Raw genomic sequence first — 23,806 nt, 5'->3', positions numbered from 1 at the left:
AACACATAATTATTTCATAGTGGATTAGCTTCTTCTGGACTTGGTCCCATGGATGTAGGCATGTTGCCGAACCATGTAAAATTGAGATGTGTGCTTTATTTTATGTCGTGGATGGTTTATATGTTTAATCATTAGTTTAGCAACTCATTAAGCACAACGTGAACAAGTAATCTTAATTCTGCATAAGGTTTAATCAACATGATAAGGGTTTAAAACTTTTAATTGGTATCAGAGCGTATTCTGAAGAGTTATTTCAGTAGGTCCTTGCTTGTTTTTTTGTGCTTAAATCTTGATTTGGTGGCTATTGCTTTTTTGCTTTTATTTTGCCTTTTTTTTTACAATTTTCTCGCTATAGATCTCATGTGTCCACATCTATGTTCTGTGTGACCATATCAGTTTTGTGTGATGGCCTTTGTTGTTTTTTTTACTGAAGAAGGGTATACCAATAGACCACCTTTGTTAGAGGGAACCAATTTAGCTTCTTGGAGACCTAGGATGCGTGCCTTTTTGAAATCCATTGATTAGAGGGCTTGGAGGGCTTGTACTATTGGTTGGAAAGATCCTAAAGTTGAAGAAGCAAGTGGAAGCAAAGGAAAAGCCATAGATCAATGGACTAAGGTTGAGTTAGAAGAGTCCAATTTTAACTCAAAAGCTCTTCATGCTATTTTTAATGCTGTTAGTATTAATCAAATGAAAAATATAGCAAACTATGAAACGGCTAAGGATGCATGGGATAGACTCCAAGTAAAAAATGAAGGAACATACATTATGAAAAAGACTAGGCTTAGAAGATTAATAACTGACTATGAAAATCTTGTTATGCATGATAATGAAACTATCTCTGATTTTCATTGTAGATTGTGTGATGTTACAAATGAATGTTTTACTTTGGGAAAAATATATACTGATGTTGAACTTGTCAGGAAAGTGTTGTGCTATTTACCCAAGAGATTCATGTCCAAGGCCACCCCTATTAAGAATGTCGTGACCTTGATGAGATGCAGCTGTATGAATTAATTGGATCCTTGCAAACCTTTGAGGTAAACGTGAAATGATGGGATAAGAAATCAGGTAAAGGACTTGCATTGAAACATGAGGTAATCTTTGAATCCCTTGTTTATGTTGATTCAAGTGACATTGATGATGATGAGTGTGCTTTGCTTGCTAAAAATTTTGCAAAGTTCTTGAAGAAGAATATGAGAAAACAGAGTGAGGGCAAAAAGGGAAAACGACCCTTTGTGAAAAAGTTTGTTGATCAAACTAGTCAGGAACGCTTCTCGAAATGTTTTTTGAGAGATTATGAAAAGAAAAGCAAGGGTATAAAATTCTTTGAGTTGAGGGGTATGGTCATATTCAGTCTGAGTATGCCAACACTCTAAAGAAAAAGGGTAAAGCTATGGTTGCCACCCTAAGTGAGAGTGACAACAATGAGAGTGGAGGTGATGACTCTGATGAAGATGAAAATTACTTGGCCTTTGTAGTGAACCAAGAGGACAGTGATAGTGTGTCATCAAATGACTCATGTGATGTCTACAAAGAGCAACAAGAGGCTTATGACAAGATGTATGAGTCATGGTAAAAGTATCAAGAAGATTAAATCTCTTGAATCTGAAAAATGCATCTTGATATAAGATAAGAAAATTTCGAATGATAAGTTTAAAGTCTTAACTTTCTAATTTGTCTAACAAAGAAATATTGTTAAATCAAGCTTTAAATGAACTAACTGAGGCTAAGGCCATTGTTGAGAGGTTAAATGCAGGTTCATACAAGCTGGATGAAGTTCTTGCACAAAGGAAGACTTTCGGTGATAAAGCAGGTCTGGGTTTTTCTTCTAGTACGAGCACCTCCAAACCCAATGTGACCACTTTTGTTAAAGCATCTGAATCAGTCTCAAAAGCTATTGCTGAACTGTGTGAGTAGATTTCGAAGGTAAAAATTTCATACCAATGTGTTATTTTGGTCACAAGAAAGGACACATCACACCAAATTGCTTTAAACTAATTTCGCATTTAAAAAGATGCATTGGAAATCATGAGTTTTGTTCTTAAAGTCACCACATTACTCTCTCAAGTCACCACACTAGAATATTTTTTTCCAAAAACAGAAAAGTGTGGAGACCTAAGTTAGGTGCTAATTGTCTAGTTATTCATACTTCATTACTTGCTTATCAAAATGACCAATGGTACTTTGACAGTGGTTGTTCAAGACACATGACAGGTAACAAATCTTTATTGACTAATCTTGAATTAGAGGAAGTTGGTCATGTAACATATGGAGATGGCAAAAGAGGTAAGATTCTTGGAAAAAGTTCTATTGACATTCCTGGCTTCCCAATGCTGAATGATGTGTTTTATGTTGAAGGACTTGAAGCAAATCTTATAAGCATTAGTCAAATTTGTGATAAAGATTGTATTGTGAAATTTTCAAAGAATATGTGTCAAGTCTTAAATGGTGAAGGAACTTCCTTGCTTGAAGTAAAGAGGTCTAATGATAATTGTTTTTTGTTGTCTAACAAAGTTTCTTGTTCAAGCACAAAGACAGGTTATGTTAATTTGTGGCACAAGAAGCTTGGATTCATGAAGGAAGATGAAATTGATAATATATCTACTCCTGCTGAGGTGACCAAAAGTGAAGATGATGTACACATCTTCTTCAACATTTCTGTTCAGGAAAGTTGTTTTGACATCCATTTATCAAATTTCATAGTCAAGTGAATCTCGCAACACCGAAATAAAACTTCGTCGCGGCAAGAAACATTTTGGAATTTCTGGAGTTTTTTGGAAGTTCAATCTTGTCGCGGCAAAATAGAACTTTGCCATAGTGACCATGGGTATTTGAACTTTGCCATAGCGAAGAAAATTCCTTGCCGCAGCAAGAAAGCTACTAGAGCATTTTGTGTTTTTTGCATAGGGACCAAACTGCAGTTTGTTAGAACCTTTAAAGCCAACGATTATTTTGCGCATTTAAGAGGGTAATTTAATAATTTCACCCACCCAATTCAAAATGTTTATTTTGAATGTATGCAATGTTCTTGTTTGATAATTGCATGGTGCCTAGTACATGAGCCTTAGACATTTGGTTTCTCTATTTATATTTTTGGGCTTGTTAGTAATTTTTTAAATAAATAGGACCTGCGTGTCCTGCCTCTCTCTAATATCTCTGTGTATTTCTTTTCTCATCTCACTCCCCTTGCATGTAACGTGAGGTTTCTATTTTATTGATGTAAATTAGAATAGGATTTTTATTATAAAAATCTTTGTAATGATCGTGATGAAGAAACGAAAGGAGCAATGAAGAGAATTACTTGAAGACCCAAATTTTACTTTTAAATCCTAGGTTGTCCTACCGATTCCTCTAGGCTCGAGAAAATCAGTTTTAGTGGGCCATGTACCGGCACATTTAATTTTGTTTAGAAAGCATGCTAAGGTTGAATGTTTAATAATATGTTGATCAAATGACACTCTAACAAAGCTAATAAATTGGTGAGACGTAAAATAAAACCCTCAAACAAAGGATATTAAGTCACTTGAAATGCCTTCCATCACCATGACTTTAATCAAACCATTGTTCGTTGGAACCTTGTTCGCCAAAGCGAAGGGTACCTTTCTTCCAATGGGAGGCAATGTTTTAAAAACCGACCCGGGACAAAACCCGACAAGATGGCCGGGTCCCGGGTCGACCGGTTTAACCGGTTGAACCAGTTCGTTCAACCGGTGACGTCATCATGCTGACATCAGCATGATGACATCACGAAAACACTATTCATAGAACCTGTATTTCCCAGATTTTACTCCAAATCATAAATTCTAGTATAAAAACTCCTTAACAAAGCATTATCATACATCATTACATCAATAATACAACAAATTTCAAATCAAAATAACAAAATAAATGAAGAAAAATCAAAAATCACATAATAGTTGTTTCAACTTTCAAGTTGTCAACTTCCAAATCAACACTTCAACATTCTAAGTTCTAACCAAAAATGATCTTCACCGAATGATCTTCAATCCATCATTCTATCCTCAATTAAAATTCACAATTCATAATTCACACACCACCACCTGGTAGAGGATCGTCATCGTTATTATCATCGGCGACATCATCTACAAAAAATTCTAGCAAAAAAGGAAAACCATAAGTTAAATTTTCCCATTTAAACTAATTGAATATAAACTAGATAATACCAAATTGAAATTGCTTAAAAAATTGTAAATAACCTTCTGAAGCATTTGCTGAGTCATAATAAGAAAGGTGATCATCAGATTCACCATCATCTATAGGAATAGCTCCTTCTCCATATAATGATTGTTCTAATTCTTCATAATTAAGCTCACCAACCTCCTCTTCCTCATCAACTATCCACCATTCAGTTTTATCAATACTCTCATAATCAATAGGATCATAAGTAATTTTCTTGTAACAACTTTGAAATAACAGAATTAAATGTTCAAATTATGACCAATAAAAACATCAATAAGAATAACAAAATGAAGAAGGCTTTATACCTATTTTGCAAACGTAAGTTATAATGAGTGAAAACCAAATCATTCAACCGTGGATGCTCTAATCTGTTCCTCTTTTTAGTATGTATGTGTTCAACAACACTCCAATTTCGTTCACATCCATAAGAGGCCGAAGTTTGACTTAGAAATTTGATTGCAAACTTTTGCAAATTTGGAGCACTAAACCCGAATGTCCTCCACCATTCATCTAATTGAGAATAAAGTATAAATTGCATAAGAAATAAACACAATTTCATAACTTAAAAAGTTAATATTTAATAACTATTACATACCCGACCGTGTACTTTTGCAAGTTTGAAGAGCAAGCTCACGAGAAAAGCTTTCTAGACGGTCTCGATATAATCTACTCTCCTCTAGTAACGTTGTCTTGCTCATTTTGAATGTACTTGCTTTATTGTCAATAGTGTCAAGGAAACCATATATGACCTCAGGTTTTTTGGAAAAAGTATCATCGTCATATTTAAAAGCAGGATTCAAATAATATGCTGCTACATGGATATCACGGCGCAACATCCTATCCTAATGCATCTTAATAATTGTTGTATAAGGCTTGTACAAACTTTTCTTATTCTTAAACAGCTTCTTGATCCCCATCCTCGTTATGTACATGCCATCATACACATATCCTATTGAAGGCCTCTCATCTGAGTCTACAATTCAGAGCATACGCATCAGTGGACTCACAACTTTGGTAATTATACCAATGTCATCCCAGAATCGGTTATCTAGAACTATGGAAATAAAGGCTTTGCCTTCATTAGTTTTTGCATATCGAGACTCCACAAAAGTTCTATCTGTCACTATAGATTGCAAGTCATGTTTGTGCTGATGTAGGCTGCTCAATGCAATGAAGGTTGTGACAAAACGGGTTGCCCCTGGGCGCATAATTTATGTCCAACCCTATTCAAGTGATAGACAATAGAAGTTAGTAAATTATTAAAAAATGCACATATATAATATGATTTGACAATGTAAATTATAAACATATGAGGTAAAGGTATATAACCTATTTTTTCCTCAGCAAAGCTAGCACAAAGGAATGATTATACACAAACTTTGTAACCTCAGATGCACGTTTCGAAAGGTTAACTATGTGACTCATCTCAGCTATGTCTTTCAACATCAAATTAATGCAATGTGCTGCACAAGGAGACCAAGTAATACTGCTATATTTTTCAAACAACATTCTTCCAGCAACTTTATAATTTGTCAGTGACAAGATGGACAATATTGTTTGGTCCGACCCATAAAACTATTTCCTCAAACAAGCTGAATAATGTTGTAGCATCATTTACAGCATCTGAAGCATCTACTAATTTCACAAAACACACTCCTTTAGGACAGTACACTAGAAAATTAATCAGCGACCTATGTGAATTATTTGTCCAACCATCAGCCATTAAAGTACATCTAACATCCTCCTAAGTTTTCTTGTAACCATCAACAAGTAACTGCACTTCTTTCCTAGCATCTCTCAATAAATTTACACGCAAATTATGATATGTTGGGATTTTATACCTTGGACCAATTGCAGTTATAGCATCCACCATAGGTTAAAAATAAATTGAATTAATAACATTAATTGGGATGCAAGAATCATAAAAGAACCTTGCAACAACCATGTCCGCTCTCCACTTAGCTCATTTTCTTGCTAAAACACTCTTAATTGAGGGCTAAGACCCATGCTTAGTCCTCGGAGCAAAATAGTCACCTATCCCAATAGATCTTTTTCTCTTACTGCTTGAAGTTGAAGTTGGAGCTGGACATGGAGAAACCTCTTCACACTCTTGATCTTCATCTAACATATTACCCTCAAATTGTTGTACACTAGCTCCTCAAGGATTGACATTCTTACGAAGTTCAACTTTTTGTTTATTCTTGGCCCCAATTTCATTTAGTGCTTCTTCAATCTTGAATTTAACATCGAAAGGAACTTTAGAGCACTTTCCAACTTCTCCCTTTATACCCGCAAGATGCAGTTTCACTCGATAAATTTCTCCACCTCTGATTATCTTGCCACAGTAAATACATGTTAATATATTCTTCCCATTTTCATCCACACTCTCATTAACATATCCCCATGCTATATCATTTCTTCCTTGAAAATTTTGTGAAACATCCATGGAAGTAGATTGTTGACAAGACCCAGATGATGACATATTCTCTATCTTTAATGTTGATCTCTAACTTGGTGATACAAATAACAAATAAGTTAGTAATAATTAATAATTTACCCTTATTACTACATAATCATGCATTGTGGCAATTAACCTCAATCAACCAAATACTCATGCATTGTAAATATGCATTATTAATAATTAACCCTTGTTACTACATAATCATGCATTGTGGCAATTAACCTCAATGAACCAAATACTCATGCATTGTAAATATGCATGATTAATAATTAACCCTTATTACTACATAATCATGCATTGTGGCAATTAACCTCAATCAACCAAATACTCATGCATTGTAAATATACATTATTAATAATTAACCCTTATTAATAATAAGTTATTATTAATTTATTATTTTATTACTACATAATCATGCATTGTGGCAATTAACCTCAATCAACCAAATACTCATGCATTGTAAATATGCATTATTAATAATTAACCCTTATTACTACATAATCATGCATTGTGGCAATTAACCTCAATCAACCAAATACTCATGCATTGTACCAAATACTCATGCATTGTAAATATACATCATTAATAATTAACCCTTATTACTACATAATCATTGAGTCACCCATCGCTTCTAGAACTTTAAGGTTTGGTTTGGGCAGTTTAATTTGACCCTAACATTGAGATATAGCCGCCATTGCACTTTAAATTATTTAAAACAATCGGTTTGTTATTCTGATAAAATATTTTCATGACAATAACAAGAGTTTGAAATTTAGCAAGAAATTTGTAGTTGAACTTAATACTAGGTACGAGTGGGGCAAAGAGGGTGTTGAGTTTTGACTTGATTGTGCATAGAGTAGATAGTGGAATTTGATGGTATAGGGAGAATATTATAGAGAAAAAAGTTGGTGGTTTGTTTAGAAAAGAACCTGAGGCTGAATAATCAATCCCGCTCGCTCTACTTTAGAATGGTTTCCTCTTTAGCTGTCTTAACTCTCATTAGGGATTAGATAGAGCACGCAGCTTTACTAAGAGAAATGTTTAATTAAACACCAGCTAATTGATACACTTTTGTCATTGTCAATGAATTAGATAATTATGGCATCTTGTAATAAATGAATTTAAACTTGTATAAATTAATATTTGCTTTTCCTGTCAAAAAACATAACATAAATCACTAAATATGAACTGGTATTGGACACTCACTTGAATCCTTGGAATTGGCCTAAGGTTCATAAAGAAGGCTGCTCTAAGATGAATACTCTTTTGGAAGATTGTTACTTCTTTCTGACGATCCCTTATCAACCTTATTACTCTCCCCTGCAATGTTTCATTATGGATATGTCTAAGCTGGTTTATGAGTTATAATAATATTTAAAAAATGTATGAATGGGATCTGACTATGGAAGGAAGCAAGAATCTAAGTCACACGGGAGGAAGCAAGAATTTAAATTATACAAACTCATATCATTCATCATCAAACTTCAATAACATAATTTTATATATTAATTAATTATATTTAGCTCACTGACGTGCTGTCGTAGGTACCCAGAATTAAAACCCTAAAAAATACACGTACTAGTGTGAGTAGGGATCGTTCCCACAAAGAGTGTCTAACCGAGTTTAATGTTACGTGAACAAGGCTGGGGGTTTTGAGTAAAACAGAAATAATTTTAGGAAAAACAATTCAAATTAAACTATCAAAATCAATCAAATAACGAAACTTGGTCTAGGTCAACATCCACCATCGGAATCTTATAATTGATCATCGATACAAAAATAAATCAATTCATACCCTGAATATTCATCGTTGGAACTATTTTCCTATCTCTCGTTAGTTGTAATTAATTAAGAAACAAGTGATCTAATTAACCTTACTACTAAACAACCCTAGACAAGCGCTAAAGATTTAATCTAGTGGCAGCCTTAAGACCTAGAGAGATCGATGAAGCTAAACAACACAAACACAAGAGGTTGAATTTAATTAAGTCAAATGTTCTTCTTAAGAATTAATAATTCCTAACGTAGCAAATTCTTAACTCTTAGTTACTCACAAATAAAGTGATCAAACAATTACGGATTTGATATCTAACTTAGCAGTAGATTGCAACAAATAATAAACTAGTAGGACTCCTAGTAATTAAACGCAACAATCATGACAATATGCATAGAAGAACATCCAATACTCAAAACATAAATTGAACACTAAAAACAGATAGATCTCACAGTTTTATTGATTTCGAGGTCTCCGTTTCCTTCGACCAAGTTCTAAAAGTTTAGCCACTCATGGCTATAAAAAAAAAAAACTCAAGAAAAATGAATTTTTCAGAAGAGAGAAGAGAGAGGGGTGTGTGATATTCTGTTATCCCTAATCCGATCTCCCTCTCTCAATATCCAATTCAAATTTTAATTCTACTAAATCTAAATCTCCTAAAAATATTCTAAAATCCCAAAATAACCTTTATCCTAATCTGAGTAATGGAAAATAAAATAAAGTCTTAATACAAAATAGGAAAGTGGTGTGTCCAGCTGTAATTTGCGTGCAATAGGTCTTCAAATCTTCCAATAATAAACTGCCTATTTGAATTTCATGACAAGGCAGAATGTTTTAGAACGTCGGTAGTGCAGGTATGTTAATTTCAAGCCCAATTAAAACCTTGATTCAGCGAGTATCTCTCCAAACTCAAAACATGAAAGTTGTAGATCTCTTTCTTAGGGTTCCATAGCATTTTGAATCATCTCAATCGGAGCTCGGATGAGAAAGTTATGCCCAGATTACGAAGCAATGTCAAAACTATCTGAATTCACCTAATTAGTTCTGTTTTGCATTTAACGCCTCCATTTGCATCCTAAACCAAAATAGAATAATAATGAGTACATTTAGGCAGCAAATAAGTATAAAAGACTAGACATTAAGGGGAGGTAAATATGACATTTTGCATTCTCATCACTCACCATATTTTCGATTAAGATACCGAGGCAACCCTGCCTGAGTCACTCCCAGCATAACATCATTGATTGTCTACAAAATCACAATGCCACAAAATTTAGATTTGTTTATTTCTCGCTATGGACATTTCTTGGGAATAGTGGAATGTACATCAGTAAGGTGACACCGTGATAGTTACCTGGTGCTGGTGAAGATGAGCTGCCATTGACAGTTGAGTTGACCGTCAGAGAGGTGGAGCTCGATTGTGAACAGTGTAACTATGAAGAGCTGAGATTCAAGCAATGTGAGGGGAAGAGGCGATAATTCCTGGGCAAGAAGAAGACGAGATCGACTGTGTAGCTCCGAGAAGATTGACGACGATGGATGAACATCATAGATCGGCGGTGAAGAAGAGTGTGAGAGGATAGAGAAGATCACGAAATGGGAGGAGATACGTGGTACCCCAGCTGACGATGAAGTAAGCAGTTGACGATAAAGGCTGAAGCGATGAGATTCAACGGTGAAAGGGAGACTCCGGTGGAACAATGAAGATTTCAGATTTTCAATTTAAGACAACTTTCACACCAAAGTGTGGGAAATGTCGGGGGGGCACTGGTGGGTGGGGATGGGGGATAATGTTGATATTTGCTTTAGGATAGGGAGCTTTTATTGTTTTAGAATTTAGAGTTTAATTTAAAATTTTATAAATTAGCTGATCCGGTTTTTTTAAAAATAACGGTTGGACCGGCGAGTGCTACAGTGCATCGGTCCAACCGTAGGTGTAAGTGGGCAGACTGATATAAGCAGTTTTGAGCCTCACCCGGCCCGACTCACCAACCGGGTCCCAGTTCAACCGGCTACGCCAGGCCGGGTTTTAAAACAATGCCCACAAGCACCGATGAACACAATCAACACTTTCCGCAAGAGTTTAATGAACTTGGCTAAACTTAAACTTTCACTAATTGAAAAATCTCTCTATTCTAATGAATAATTTAAATTTTGAGTCAACCACTTTTCTTCAAACAAAAATAGTAGTCAAAATTGCAATCTATGAAAACAAATATGATAGAGAACTTATTATCAAATTCACCATACATAATTTTTTTCTCTTGTTTTCGATATTCAANGTTATATTCAACTATATGATCAAAAGCTTGTTCATAAGAGGGTATTGATAATATATTATTTTAAACATAAAGGGTTAGTTGGATGAATTTGACAATTTGTGGTTCGTTCATACACATTCGGGGGTTGGCTGAAAACAAATATTTAGGGGGTTTAGTTTTGAGTTTGAGTTTGTAAAATGAGTTCGAGAGATTTCTGAATTAAAAAAAAAAAAAAAAAAAATCTCTATAAATTCCCAGTAAAAAGCCATAATTTGAAATAATTCATAGAAGAAATTAATAATTTGTATTTGTTAATGAATTGAAAGCATGCGGTTTCAAGTATGAGTAGAAAACAAACAAGTAACAGGAAACAAAAGATGTGAAGGAGAAAAGCTTCAATATTTTTCACAATTGGGTATAAATAGCCAATATACAAGCCTTGGATCCTAGAGTTTAGGATTCAGAATAATAGCAGTAAATTAGCCAGATAAAAATACAAAACAAAACAATTACCTTTTACTCCTTCTAATATGAAAATTAATCCACCCAAGACTACTACTGCTTGCTAGCAACCACTGTTGATCGTCGGCATTGCCGTCAACACCGGAATGACACACAACCAGTCAGATCTAGCCAATCGTGCGTCGATCTGGCTGTTTCTGACTAGATCTACCATAGATCTAGCTAGAAACGACAAGATCTATGGCCAGAGATCTGGCTGTTGACAGCCAGGTTCTTACCAGATCTGACTGTTAACGACTAGATCTATTTGACTGTTGAAGACTACCAAATTTTGGTCATCATTGATGGATAGATTTTAGCCATTAACGATGGCCAGATGCACGATGGATCTAGTCAGAAAAGGCCTATCGGCTTCCGATCAACTAGATCCAACCGATTATACACTGTTCCAATGACTGTTGGCTGCCGTCCAATGGTGGCCTACTGTCCCATTGGGTGACTAGGGTATTTTTTTTAATTTTTAAAGTTAACAAAGGTCGAATTCTACACCAAGCAATTGTAAAATACAAAAGGCTAATTAATAAAGATTTTTAAGATATAGATGGCCAGCCAGCTGGGAAATTCGATGCTACTAAACCATTACACATAATTTCGACATCTTGTAGTTGACTTTACTATTTTAACCATAGACTTCAATGGGAATGCTTTGAAATTTCTTATTTGTAGCTTATTATGTCGACATGTTTCCACATCTTTTTGTTTACTATGCAATTTCCTAAAGTCTCATAGTCAACTTCAATTTTAGTATTACTTCCTATATGATTTCACCATGGATATCATCATATAAAGAATTACAGAATCTGAATTTCTCTTTCTTCTATAAATATAGTGGACATAGTTTTGGACCATTTTATGTTATCATAATCCTCATTCTTCGAAGTTCTAAATTATGAGCATCAACTTTCTTGATCGTCATCTTCCACTTTACAAGCTTTTTGCTTGTATTGTCATCTTTTTAGTTCTTCCTTCCTTGATTCTTGGAGAGTGCACATGTGATAATGATGAAGAAGACCGCGACAAGACTCAGGCACTCAAATACAAAGTTGGAGCCATCGCCTCGATTCTTGTTGCAGGAGCTATTGGAGTTTGTCTTCCGATTCTGGGAAAATCCTTTGAAGCTTTACGTCCGGAAAAGAATACTTTCTTCGTGATCAAGGCCTTTGCTGCAGGAGTTATACTCTCAACTGGGTTCATCCACGTTCTTCCTGATGCGTTCGAGAATTTGACATCGCCATGTTTGAATGAAAATCCATGGGGAAAATTCCCTTTTACAGGATTTGTTGCGATGATGGCAACGATTGGAACTCTGATGGTGGATGCTTCTGCAACTTCTTACTACACCAAGTCTCACTTCAATAAGTCTAAACCCGGAAACTTTCCTGGAGATGAAGAGATGGTTCAACCGCATGAAGATCATGTTCATGTTCATACTCATGGAACTCATGGACACTCTCATGGTGCCATCCCTTCGGCTGATTCAGAGCTTCTTAGACATCGTATCATATCTCAGGTTTGATTTTGAATCTGTTAACAATACTATCATATCATATGGTTATAGTTATGATATCAGGGGCGGATGGCCCACGCTCAATTTTATTTAAAAAAATACTAATGTATATAATATCTGGATGTTAGCCCACTTTGACAAAAATATTAATGGACAAAAATATTAGTGTGTGATTAGTTTTTATTTTGGTCCACTCTAACAAAAATTTGTGTGTATGATATGAATCTTGATGATAGGTTTTGGAGTTGGGAATTGTAGTGCACTCAGTGATAATAGGGATTTCATTGGGTGCATCCGAAAGTCCAAAAACTATAAGGCCTCTGATAGCTGCCTTGACTTTCCACCAGTTCTTTGAAGGCATGGGGCTGGGAGGTTGTATCGCTCAGGTATTATTTAAACTTCCATGAGATCAGAGTCCTGGTCCTTCAATTTGATCCTTTGGTTTCCCAAGAGACACATCTGAATTATTATAATTGGTTTGATTTATGTAGGCAAAATTCAAGTCTAGAGCGATTGCAATTATGGTGTTGTTCTTCTCATTGACAACCCCAGTTGGAATAGCGATCGGGATAGGAATATCAAATGTGTAAAAAGAGAATAGTCCCACAGCTCTAATTGTTGAAGGGATTTTTAATGCAGCATCAGCCGGGATCTTAATATATATGTCTCTTGTGGATCTTCTTGCTGCTGATTTCATGAACACAAAGGTTCAAACCAATAAAGGGCTTCAAATTGCAGTCAATATTTCTCTTCTGCTTGGTGCTGGCTGCATGTCCCTATTGGCCAAATGGGCTTAAACCATAGCTCTGTTTTTTTTTTTTTTTTTTTTTTTCAATTTCATCAGCTGAATGGTGTACTTTAAACTTTGTGCTTAATAAAGTAATCCTAATTCCCAAGTGCAAGAGCTTTATTGGAAGCAAGCTTCTGCGTTTGTTAGGAAGAGGAAGGACAAGCCGTTTGGTGGTTGTTGAGAGCAGAACTGGGAGGATTGCTCCATACTACAATAAAAGAAAGAATATGTGCATGTTTGTATAAATTAATTCCTTATGTTCATGGTTTGACTGTGATCTTGTATGTTGTTGTTGTTGTTGTTATTGTATGTGCTTTCACTACTTCATACAAATCTCACAGTGGAAAAAGAGTAATGGAGCATTGTTTATTCAATGGGTATTTTTTATTCAATTAATCATTAATCCATTTATTTTACATTGAAATTATTGAAAATTGTGAAATTAGATTTTAATTGTTAGAATTGTGGTTCTGGATGTACTTGAAAATCGGTGTTGAGAATAGGTTTTCATGGGAGTTTAAGGAAGGTGTTTTTAGAGTAATAAATAATTTTTTATGGAAGAAATTTTGTCCACATCTTTCAATACTCCAAACCAAAGTGAAGGATTTTTAAGAATTCTCATAAGCATTACCCAAAAAAATCAAATTATGCTGCTTTAGCTTGTATTGTATTAAGTTCCAATTTGTTGTAGTTTTTTTGCTTAGTTTTTGAACTAATGATTTGGTACCAGTTAAGATAAGAGTAGATATTACTCAGTTATATAACACCTAAAACTTTCTTCTGTGGGGTGTGGGGGATTTTTTGCTGGCCTAGTATTCTGATTTGATGGTTTGGTTTTTACATAATGGTTGGGAGGATAGTGCTCAGGGAGGTAATGAGTGGTGTGGTGTGGTTTAGTTAGCTAGAATGTGTAAAGGTTCTTTCTTTTGTTTTTTATTGGACCTGTCCTTGTTGAGGGGAGATTTTTTTTTTTACCTCTTTAGTTGTATCCTCATTCTTTATTTTTTATATGGTTTAGTTATCTGGGATGGGTTTTTTTCTTTTCTAAAGCTGATTCTTTATTTTTCTTTTGATGATATATCATTTTCCTGAAGCAACTCATTTCATTCTAAAGCAAACTCTTCTATTATGGTCTTCATGGTCCCAATGTGGTTTGGCTACTTCATTCAGATGTCGTTGTCAAGCATGAAGATGCTGTTGTGTACATTTTTGTGTTATTGTAGGGGTGTAATGATTCTGTAGTGTACCTTTGTTTCCTTTATTTTATTTCTTTTTCATATCTTATGCATTCATCTATTTTATAAAATTTGAACGTGATTTTTCCATATATTTTTATTAGTGCTTATATTTAGTGAAATTCAATAATTGATATGTTGCTAAATTCAAACAACTCTATTGGTGGTTTGTTGAATCTGGAATCTATTCTTATGAATGCTTGATGAGTCAAAATAACCCTCCTGCACAGCGTATGGTTTAAAAATATATGATAATCCTAAGCATGTAGATTTAAGGTTTTACTTTCCAAATTTCAGGTGAAGATGGCAATATAGGAGACCCGAAGATCATATAAGGTAAGGCATTCTTGAGGTCATTGATTTCCTCTATCTTAAATGCAAGTAGTATTGTTATTTCATACAAAATATTCCTTTGTGGACATTCTATGGTGAATTTGAGGTGGTAAAAAGTGAAAAAAATGCTTGTTTTTGTTCTGAATTTTTTGTTTTTCTGCAAAGCTGGTTAATTATTTGTTATGTATGTATTATAATTTTGGGACATATGAGGTGAATTTGAGGTGGTAAAGAGTGTAAAGTGGCTTGTTTTTTTGTTTTTGTGGATTTTTTTTTTTTTTTTTTTTTCTGTAAAGCTCGTTAATTATTTGCATAATGTATGTATTATAAGTTTGTGGACATTCTGAGGTGAATTTGAGGTGGTAAAGAGTGTAAAGTGGCTTGTTTTTTACTGGTTTTGTTGGAACTTTTTCAATAAAGCTGGTTAATTATTTGTATAATGTATGTATTATAAATTTGTGGACATTCTGAAGTGAATTTGAGGTGGTAAGAGTGAAAAGTGGTTTGTTTTTACTGGTTTTTTTGGAATTTTTTTTTTTTTTTTGGGGGGGGTTAAAGCTAGTTAATTATTTGTATATTGTATGTATTATAAGTTTCTGGACATTCTGAGGTGAATTTGAGATGGTAAAGAGTGAAAAGTGGCTTGTTTTTACTGGTTTTTGTTGGTTTTTTTGTTTTTTTCTTGTAAAGCTGGTTAATTATTTGTATATTGTATGTATTATAAGTTTGTGGATATTCTAAGGTGAATTTGAGGTGGCAAAGAGTGAAAAGTGGCTTGTTTTTTTACTGGTTTTTGTTGGATTTTTTCTATAAAACTGGTTAATTGTTTGTATAATGTATGTATCATAAGTTTGTGGACATTCTGAGGTGAATTTGAGTGGTTTTGAGTGAAAGATGACTTGTTTTTGATTGGTTTTTTTGGGAAATTCTGTGTAAAGCTGGTTAATTATTTGTATACTGTATGTATTATAAGTTTGTGGACATTTTTAGAGGAAGTTATTGAGTTGCTCTGTCTTAGGTCATAACTCTTGGAGATCATCAAGGGTTTGGAGTATAGGAAGCACCAGAATTAAAGCCTCATGTTTCAGGTCACCTAGGACAAATCGAATACTAGTCATATTTTTGCTTTATGTATATATTACTGATCATAGATTTATGACCACAATCAGAGCCTCATATTTTTGCTCTATGGAGATTGAATTGGCTTTGATATTTTTGAATAAGAATTGTGACAATGACAATTAATTGGCTTTGATATTTTTGAATGAGATTTCTGACAATGACAATGAAGTGATTTTAACTCTATTTTTTGTTCTCGCCCTTTAAAACCTGTTGGTTTAATTCAAACGATTGCATTATGGTTTTGGAATATACACTCTTGTTGGGTTTCAATTGATAAATTCAATCAATTTATTTTGCAACAAACACATGGACAAAATGGTAATATTAACTACTTCAAAATTTTAAAATCTCAATGGTTACTAATTGTTTTTTTTAGCATTAGGGACAGATTGGTAACTTAAATTATATACATAGTTGCAGATATATTAGTAATTACATAATTAAAAAGGGGTATATTGGTAATTGAATGTGTTATGCCCGGGAAATAAAGAGTTGACGTGGGGTCGCGTGACGAGACGTGGCCTGCTCCCGTCAAAATGATAAGCGCACGTCAGGCCTGCCATGCACCCTGGAGCTCCCACGTGTCTGCTTACCTACTCCAAATCGCGTAAAATCTACTTGGGAAATGGGTAATGGGACGTAAAGCCTGATTATGTTCTGACATTCACACCAACCCAAGGATTTAATGATGATTACACGCATTCAGCTTGGTATAAGAAGAAGACGACCCCTTCATTAAGGGGATTCGATCATTTTGACATTTACTCTCTCTCTCTCTCTCTCTCTCTCTCTCTCAAAAAAGGCTCTGTATTTTTACTTTTCAATCATTTGTAAGTCAGTCCGCTTTAGCGACCTGACCCACCATATTAATACAAATCAGTGGATGTAGGATTTGCTACCTTAGCATCCGAACCACTTTAAAAGCTCTTATTGCATTTATTTCCTTTTTACTCACAATCACGTGTGCTTCTTGGTCAATCAACGCTGCACACGTATCGATTAGTTGGTGCCCAAAATCACACATCAACAGTTTGGCGCTAGAAGGAGGGCCTGATTTAGCGTTTACCCTTCATCAGGAGAATCTTCGACCTACTGGTCCTACAGCAACAAATGGCCCGTCAATCAGAACCTGAGCAAGCTAATCAGCGCCCTGAAGGAGTCCCCTTGACACAAGGGGATACCCTCTCCAGGGTACTTCCAGTTCCTCAAAATGCTGCGGGAGATATCCCGGCAGCTTCGCAACTCGACCCCGCCATTAGAAGCTACCTGGAGAGGTTCGACAATACTCTCCAGACGGTCAACCAGAGGTTGGACCGTTTGGACCAAGGCATGTCATCCACAACAGCTGGGGCGGTGCAACCGCCAAAGACGCCTGCAGGTCAAGCGAAAGCGCGGCAAAGGGCAATAGCCCGTGCCGCGAGCACTGCAGTGCGTAGACGCAAGGGAAAGCAGGTGGCAAAAGGTAAGCCTACGGGCTCCCAAGGACCAGCGAGCACGAATCGCGCCCCGAGCAGGGTGCCGGCGAAGCTGAGACTCGGCGAAAAAGTAAATCCCGAGCTGTCCCATGCCACGTCACAGGCAAACCTAGGCAAAAATGTCAGGCGCGATGATTCATATCACCGCCAACAGAATGATCCCGATCGTTATGCGGGTGGCCCCCACACCTCGCGGGGCGGTTTGTACCACTGCGAGGGTCGTGAAAATGCCCCGCACAATCCATCGCCTTCACACGCCACTAGCCAGCGTGTGTCAAGTGCGGCCGGAAATGCCGGCCGAGGCGAAGAGGAATCCAACCTCCGGACTTTCCTGAACCATAATCGAAAAGGCCGGACTCGCGTGGGTGAAAGCAACCCTCAGTTGGGCCCGTTACTGCAAATTGAGGAGCTACAGCGAGCTCTGGACAGGTTAAGGGAGCAGCAAAGCGAACAGGCCTAGGTCGCCTCTGCATTCCCATTCTCTCCCGAAGTGCTAGCTGCTCCACTCCCACCAGGGTTCAGAATGCCCGACATGCGACCATTTGACGGGAACCATGACCCGCAGGATCATTTGTACGAGTTCAAAGACCTGATGGAGCTCCACCAGGTTTCGGACCTTACTAAATGCCGCTGTTTGGCCGTAACGCTCACTTCTCACGCCAAGCGGTGGTTAAGGTCGCTCCCAGCAGGATCAATCAGTTCGTGGCCTCAGATGAGCACGACGTTCTTACGGCATTTCCAAGCCAATCGAAAATTTTCAATGCCTTTGAGCTATCTCAGCAACATAAGGCAAGAAAGAGACGAACCCCTACAGTCCTACATCGACCGTTTCCACAGGGAGCTGAACAAGGTGGCTCACGCTCCAGAAGAGTCCATCCGAACACTTATAATAGCTGGAGTTTGCCCGCAAACCGACCTGTGGAAAGAACTGCAGGCTGAGGACGATGTTTCTCTCACCAGATTTTACAATCTTGCAGAAAAGTACCTCCGGATAGAGAATTCGTTGGCGACACTCCGCCGCCGCGATCAAGGCACTTCGAGCAGTATGTCTGGTCGGGGAGGAAGCAGGAGGGCTGATCGCAAAGGAGACGATGATCAGCAGAAGGGGAAGAAACCCCGCTACGAGCACAAAAAGTCCTATGCTCTTGTTCCTCATCGCGACAGGGACAGACCTCAATACACTCCACTGAACGTGTCCATATCTGTGATCCTTGACAAATCCGAGGAGGCCAGCCTGCTCGGTGAGCCAGAACCAATGAAAACTCCCGCTACGGCCAGAAATAACAAAAAATACTGCCGTTACCATCGGGATAACGGGCATCACACTGATGAATGCCGAGCCCTAAAGCAGGCAATCGAAGAGCTCATTAAAAAGGGGCACTTCAAGGAGTATATTGATGACTCCCCAAAGGAGAGCCAAGGGGAGCAAAAGAAAAAGCACCGTGATCGCAGCGGGTACAGTAGCGTCGATATAATTTTCGGAGGTCCACACCTCGCGGGAAACACGCGAGGAGCGCAAGAAAGGTATGCTCGCGAAGCATATCACGACCCGATCAGAGTAATGAGCACTTCGCAGCCACCATAAAAGGCTCGAAAGGAGGAGCCGATCACCTTCTGCGAAAGGGAAGCAGCTCGCTTGCACCATCCTCACGAGGATGCCCTGGTAATCACGCCCCTGATAGGGTGCCACAATGTCTGCAGAATGCTTGTGGATAATGGAAGTGCTGTGAACATCCTGTTCAAAACTGCTTTCGATAGAATGAACTTAGACGAGGCCGACCTGAAGCCCGCCTCGATGCCTCTCTACGGTTTTACAGGGGACCACCTAATCCCCAGAGGAACAATCCAGCTACCAGTCACGCTCGGCGACTACGACGAGGTGACTAGGGTTACCGAATTTCTGGTTGTGGACTGCCCATTGACCTTTAATGGAATCTTGGGGCGACCTCTGTTGAGAAGCTTCAAGGCAGTCACTTCTATTTATCACCTCAAGATTAAGTTCCCCACTCCAACAGGGATAGGGGAAGTAAGCGGATCGCAAAGTGCATCTCGCGAATGCTATATAAAGGCGGTGCAGATGGCAGACAAAGGAAAGGGCATTTCGCGATGTGTGCCTCGCCAGGCTATGGCGATCAGTCGGATCGAGCCTTAGCCTGGTCCAGTGGAGGATAACATAGATCCGCGAGTCCAGGAAATCCCTCCTAGTGGCCCGGTTGAGGACCTGATCGAAGTTTCGGTTGATCCAGAAGAGCCGAGCCGAGTATTAAAGATTGGGAGCTGTCTCAACCCTCAGCTCGCTTCCGAGCTGATAGACTTCTTAAAGGAAAACATTGACGTGTTTGCCTGGTTTTATGCAGATATGGTCGGGATCAGCCCAGACATTATTTGCCATTCCCTAAACATCAGCAGTGAGACCAGACTGGTTCGCCAAAAAAGAAGAGCGATGGATCCCGAGCGGTACGCCACACTAAAATCGGAAGTGGAAAACCTCCTCCGAAATGGGTCCATCCGAGAGGCACTCTACCCGACCTGGGTCGCTAATCCGGTCTTGGTGAAGAAGCCGAACGGCAAGTGGCGGACCTGCGTTGACTTCAGCGACCTCAACAAGGCTTGCCCGAAAGACAGCTTCCCTCTGCCGAGGATCGACCAGCTCGTTGATGCCACCTCAGGGCACGAGCTGCTGAGCTTTATGGATGCGTACTCGGGATACAATCAAATCCTGATGTATAGGCTGGATGAGGAGCATACGTCCTTCATTACGGACCGGGGGCTATACTGTCACAAAGTTATGCCTTTCGGTCTCAAGAATGTGGGCGCGACTTATCAGAGGTTGGTCAACCGAATGTTCTCCGAACAGATCGGGAAGACAATGGAAGTCTATGTGGACGATATGTTGGTCAAATCCCAGGTCGCCTCAGAACACATTGCGCATCTCGCTGAGATGTTTGACATTCTCCGACTCTATAGAATGAAGCTGAACCCTCTCAAGTGTTCGTTCGGGGTGTCATCGGAAAAGTTCCTGGGGTATATGGTTAATCAGCGGGGCATAGAAATAAATCCCGAGAAGATCCAAGCCCTGCTCGATATGGAGAGTCCGACCAGCAAGAAGCAGGTCATGAGTCTGAATAGACGGATAGCGGCCCTTAGTCGCTTCATATCAAGGCTAACAGACCGCTGCTTACCATTCTTTAATGTTCTGAAGGCAAACAAGAAATTCGAATGGACTCCCGAATGCGAACAAGCATTCCAGAGTATAAAAGAACACCTGGTGAAACCACCTCTCCTCTCTAAGCCTCTTCCACAGGAAATCTTGCTCATCTACCTGTCCGTCTCTCAGTTCGTGGTTAGTTCAGCTTTAGTGCGGGAAGAGGAAAAGGCGCAGTGGCCAGTCTATTATGCAAGCAAGGGTTTATCGGATGCCGAGATGCAGTATCCAGAAATGGAACGGCTAGCTTTTGCCCTGCTGATCGCGTCCAGAAAGCTGCGACCTTACTTCCATGCCCACACAATTAATGTAATGACTAACTACCCTCTCAGGCAAGTCCTCCAGAAACCAGAAGCCTCAGGTAAGCTGCTCAAATGGGCCATGGAACTGAGCCAATTCGACCTAAAGTACAAGCCCAGATCAACCATTAAAGGGCAAGCTGTTGCAGACTTCATCTCAGAATTTTCCTATCTCCCGAGCGATCAACAGCCCAGCAAGGTCGTGCGAGAAAGTATTCAGAACCTGTCAACCTGGAACCTCTACGTTGACGGGTCATCGAACAGGAAAAGAGCCGGTGCAGGTCTTCTCCTTGTAAGCCCTGAAGGGGCTCGAATTCATGGTATTCTCCGATTCGGGTTTAAGGCAACCAACAATGAGGCAGAGTATGAAGCTCTGCTCGCTGGGTTGCGACTTGCCAAAGAGATGGGTGCAACCGCGATCAACATTTGCAGCGACTCCATGCTAGTTGTGAACCAAATTCTAGGGGAGTACCAAGCTAAAGAAGAGAACATGATCCGCTATCTGGAGGAGGCCAAGACCGCTCTGGGGTCGTTTAAGCACTTTGAAATCACTCAGATCCCTAGAGATAGCAATTCTATAGCGGACGCTCTAGCAAAGATAGCCTCGTCGTTGGATTCAGAAGCTCCAGACAACATTCCTGTTCGTTTCGTGGATGCTCCGACTATCAGCTCAATTGAACAGGCCGTTAACATGACTCAACCGGATTCCTGGATGACTCCCATCATCCAATACCTCAAGGGTGGGACTTTGCCAGACGACAAGGTCGAGGCAAGGATCTTGCGAGCAAGATCTGCTCGTTACACACTCATCGGGGACCAGCTGTACAGGAGAGGATTCAGTGCTCCTTTCCTCCGATGTGTAACCAGTGAAGAAGCAGACTACATCATGAGGGAAATTCACGAAGGAATCTGTGGTAATCACACAGCTGATCGATCTCTCGCGAACAAGGTGGTTCGTCAAGGATATTATTGGCCCCAGATCCAGAAAGATACGCGCAACTTTGTTAAAAAATGTGACAAGTGCCAGCGGTTCGCGAACATTTTGCGAGCCCCCTCGCACGAGCTAATAACAATGTCTAGCCCCTGGCCATTTTCCATGTGGGGGATCGACCTTATCGGACCCATGCCAGTTGGGAAGGGAGGGGTCAAGTATGCCGTGGTCGCGGTAGATTATTCCACGAAATGGGTGGAAGCCGAACCACTGGCCGTGATCACGACCAGGAAGCTAAAAGACTTCGTTTTCAAGAACATAGTGTGCCGCTACGGAATTCCCCATACCCTCATCTCGGACAATGGAAAGCAGTTCGATAATGAGGAGTTCAAACAATTCTGCGACGAGCTGGGCATCCATAAAAAATTCGCCTCAGTCGCCAGATCGCAAGCAAATGGCCAAGTTGAAGCAGTCAACAAAACCATCAAGCACACCCTAAAAGCCAAGCTTGGGACGGCCAAAGGAAATTGGGCTGACGACCTCCCCAAAGTCTTATGGGCGTACAGAACCACTCCGAGAACCTCCACCTCAGAGACTCCTTTTTCGCTAGCCTATGGCTGCGAAGCGATGGTTCCTGTAGAGGTGGGAGCTGGATCACTTCGGAGGGACTTGTACGATGAGGTTGAAAACGAAGCACTCATGAGGGCAAGTTTGGACCTCGTTGAAGAGCATCGCAGCAAGGCTTCGCTAAGGATAGCAGCCTACCAGCAGCGAGTAAAGAGGTTTTTTGATTCAAAGGTCAAGCGAAGAGACTTCCAGGTCGGGGACCTTGTGTTGAAGGAAGTTCTCCTCGGAACCAGGGAACCAAGTGCAGGGGTATTAGGACCTAACTAGGAAGGTCCATATCGGGTCGATAAGGTGATCAGATCGGGGACTTACCACCTCAAAAGGCTGAATGGTTCCAAAGTACCCCGAGCTTGGAATGCCGAGCATTTTCGACCATACTATCAGTAATCCCGAACTCAATCCTTGTTATAAGTTAGTTTGATTTTGTTAAGTTCTCTGTAATTGTAAAGTATTATCTTGTTCGCTTAACGGTTCAAGTTTATCCTGTTCGCTTGTAATTCATGAATAACATTGCCTATGTAATTGAACTAAAATTGCGAACAAGCACACATGTATGAAAAAGCGAATTGCAATTAAAAACAAAATGTATTTTTATTGATGTACAAGCAAAAATTAGACCCACTTTCAATGGGGGCAAGGCCTATTACACTACGGTTGGTCGGGGGGATCCTTCGAAGCAGGACCAGAACCCTCTGCCTGGTCAGACCCCTTGGCGACTGCCGCTACTGCTGCGTCGTCCTCCTCTGCCAAGAGCCGCAAGGTCTCTTGCCAACCTGGTGGGAGGTCGGACACGTCCAGATCCGGGTTCTTTGGTCGCAGCGTGTAAATAGCCCCGATCTCCCAGTCGACAGCCTTTTCCTCCGTCTCCTCTGACTGAACCTTCGTTTCTTCAGTCAGTGAAGCGACCTTTTCCCGACTCTCTTGGAGTTCGGCCTCGAGAGCTCGCTTCTCCTTTTCGGAGGCCTCCCTTTCATGTTCAGCCTTCTGAGCCCATATGGAGGTCGTCTGGATCTCTTGGTCCTTCTCCCCGACCTCCTTGGAGAGCCTGGCGGTTATCCTTT

At 39.2% G+C, this 23,806-nt stretch overlaps 1 protein-coding gene across 1 annotated transcript; it reads left to right on the top strand.

Moving 5' to 3' along the window:
* Positions 1 to 11,969: 11,969 nt before the first annotated feature.
* LOC116136616 (zinc transporter 1-like) lies at positions 11,970 to 13,764 on the top strand. The gene is made up of 3 exons (XM_031422286.1): positions 11,970 to 12,731; positions 12,965 to 13,114; positions 13,220 to 13,764. The coding sequence occupies exons 1-3, from the start codon at positions 12,111 to 12,113 to the stop codon at positions 13,316 to 13,318; spliced, it is 870 nt and encodes a 289-aa protein (XP_031278146.1). The 5' UTR covers positions 11,970 to 12,110; the 3' UTR covers positions 13,319 to 13,764.
* Positions 13,765 to 23,806: the final 10,042 nt, after the last annotated feature.

Source organism: Pistacia vera, unplaced genomic scaffold (assembly GCF_008641045.1).
Source record: "Pistacia vera cultivar Batoury unplaced genomic scaffold, PisVer_v2 Contig317, whole genome shotgun sequence".
Lineage (NCBI taxonomy): Eukaryota > Viridiplantae > Streptophyta > Magnoliopsida > Sapindales > Anacardiaceae > Pistacia > Pistacia vera.
Note: the sequence above shows the minus strand (reverse complement) of the source record. Positions and strands in the feature narration are given on the sequence as shown.

Excerpts from the sequence above, each read along its gene's own strand:
- LOC116136616 (XM_031422286.1), top strand. The coding sequence starts at position 12,111 with ATGAGCATCAACTTTCTTGATCGTCATCTTCCACTTTACAAGCTTTTT. Across the intron at positions 12,732-12,964 it reads GACATCGTATCATATCTCAG|GTTTTGGAGTTGGGAATTGT; the intron begins GTTTGATTTTGA and ends TCTTGATGATAG. Across the intron at positions 13,115-13,219 it reads TGGGAGGTTGTATCGCTCAG|GCAAAATTCAAGTCTAGAGC; the intron begins GTATTATTTAAA and ends TGATTTATGTAG.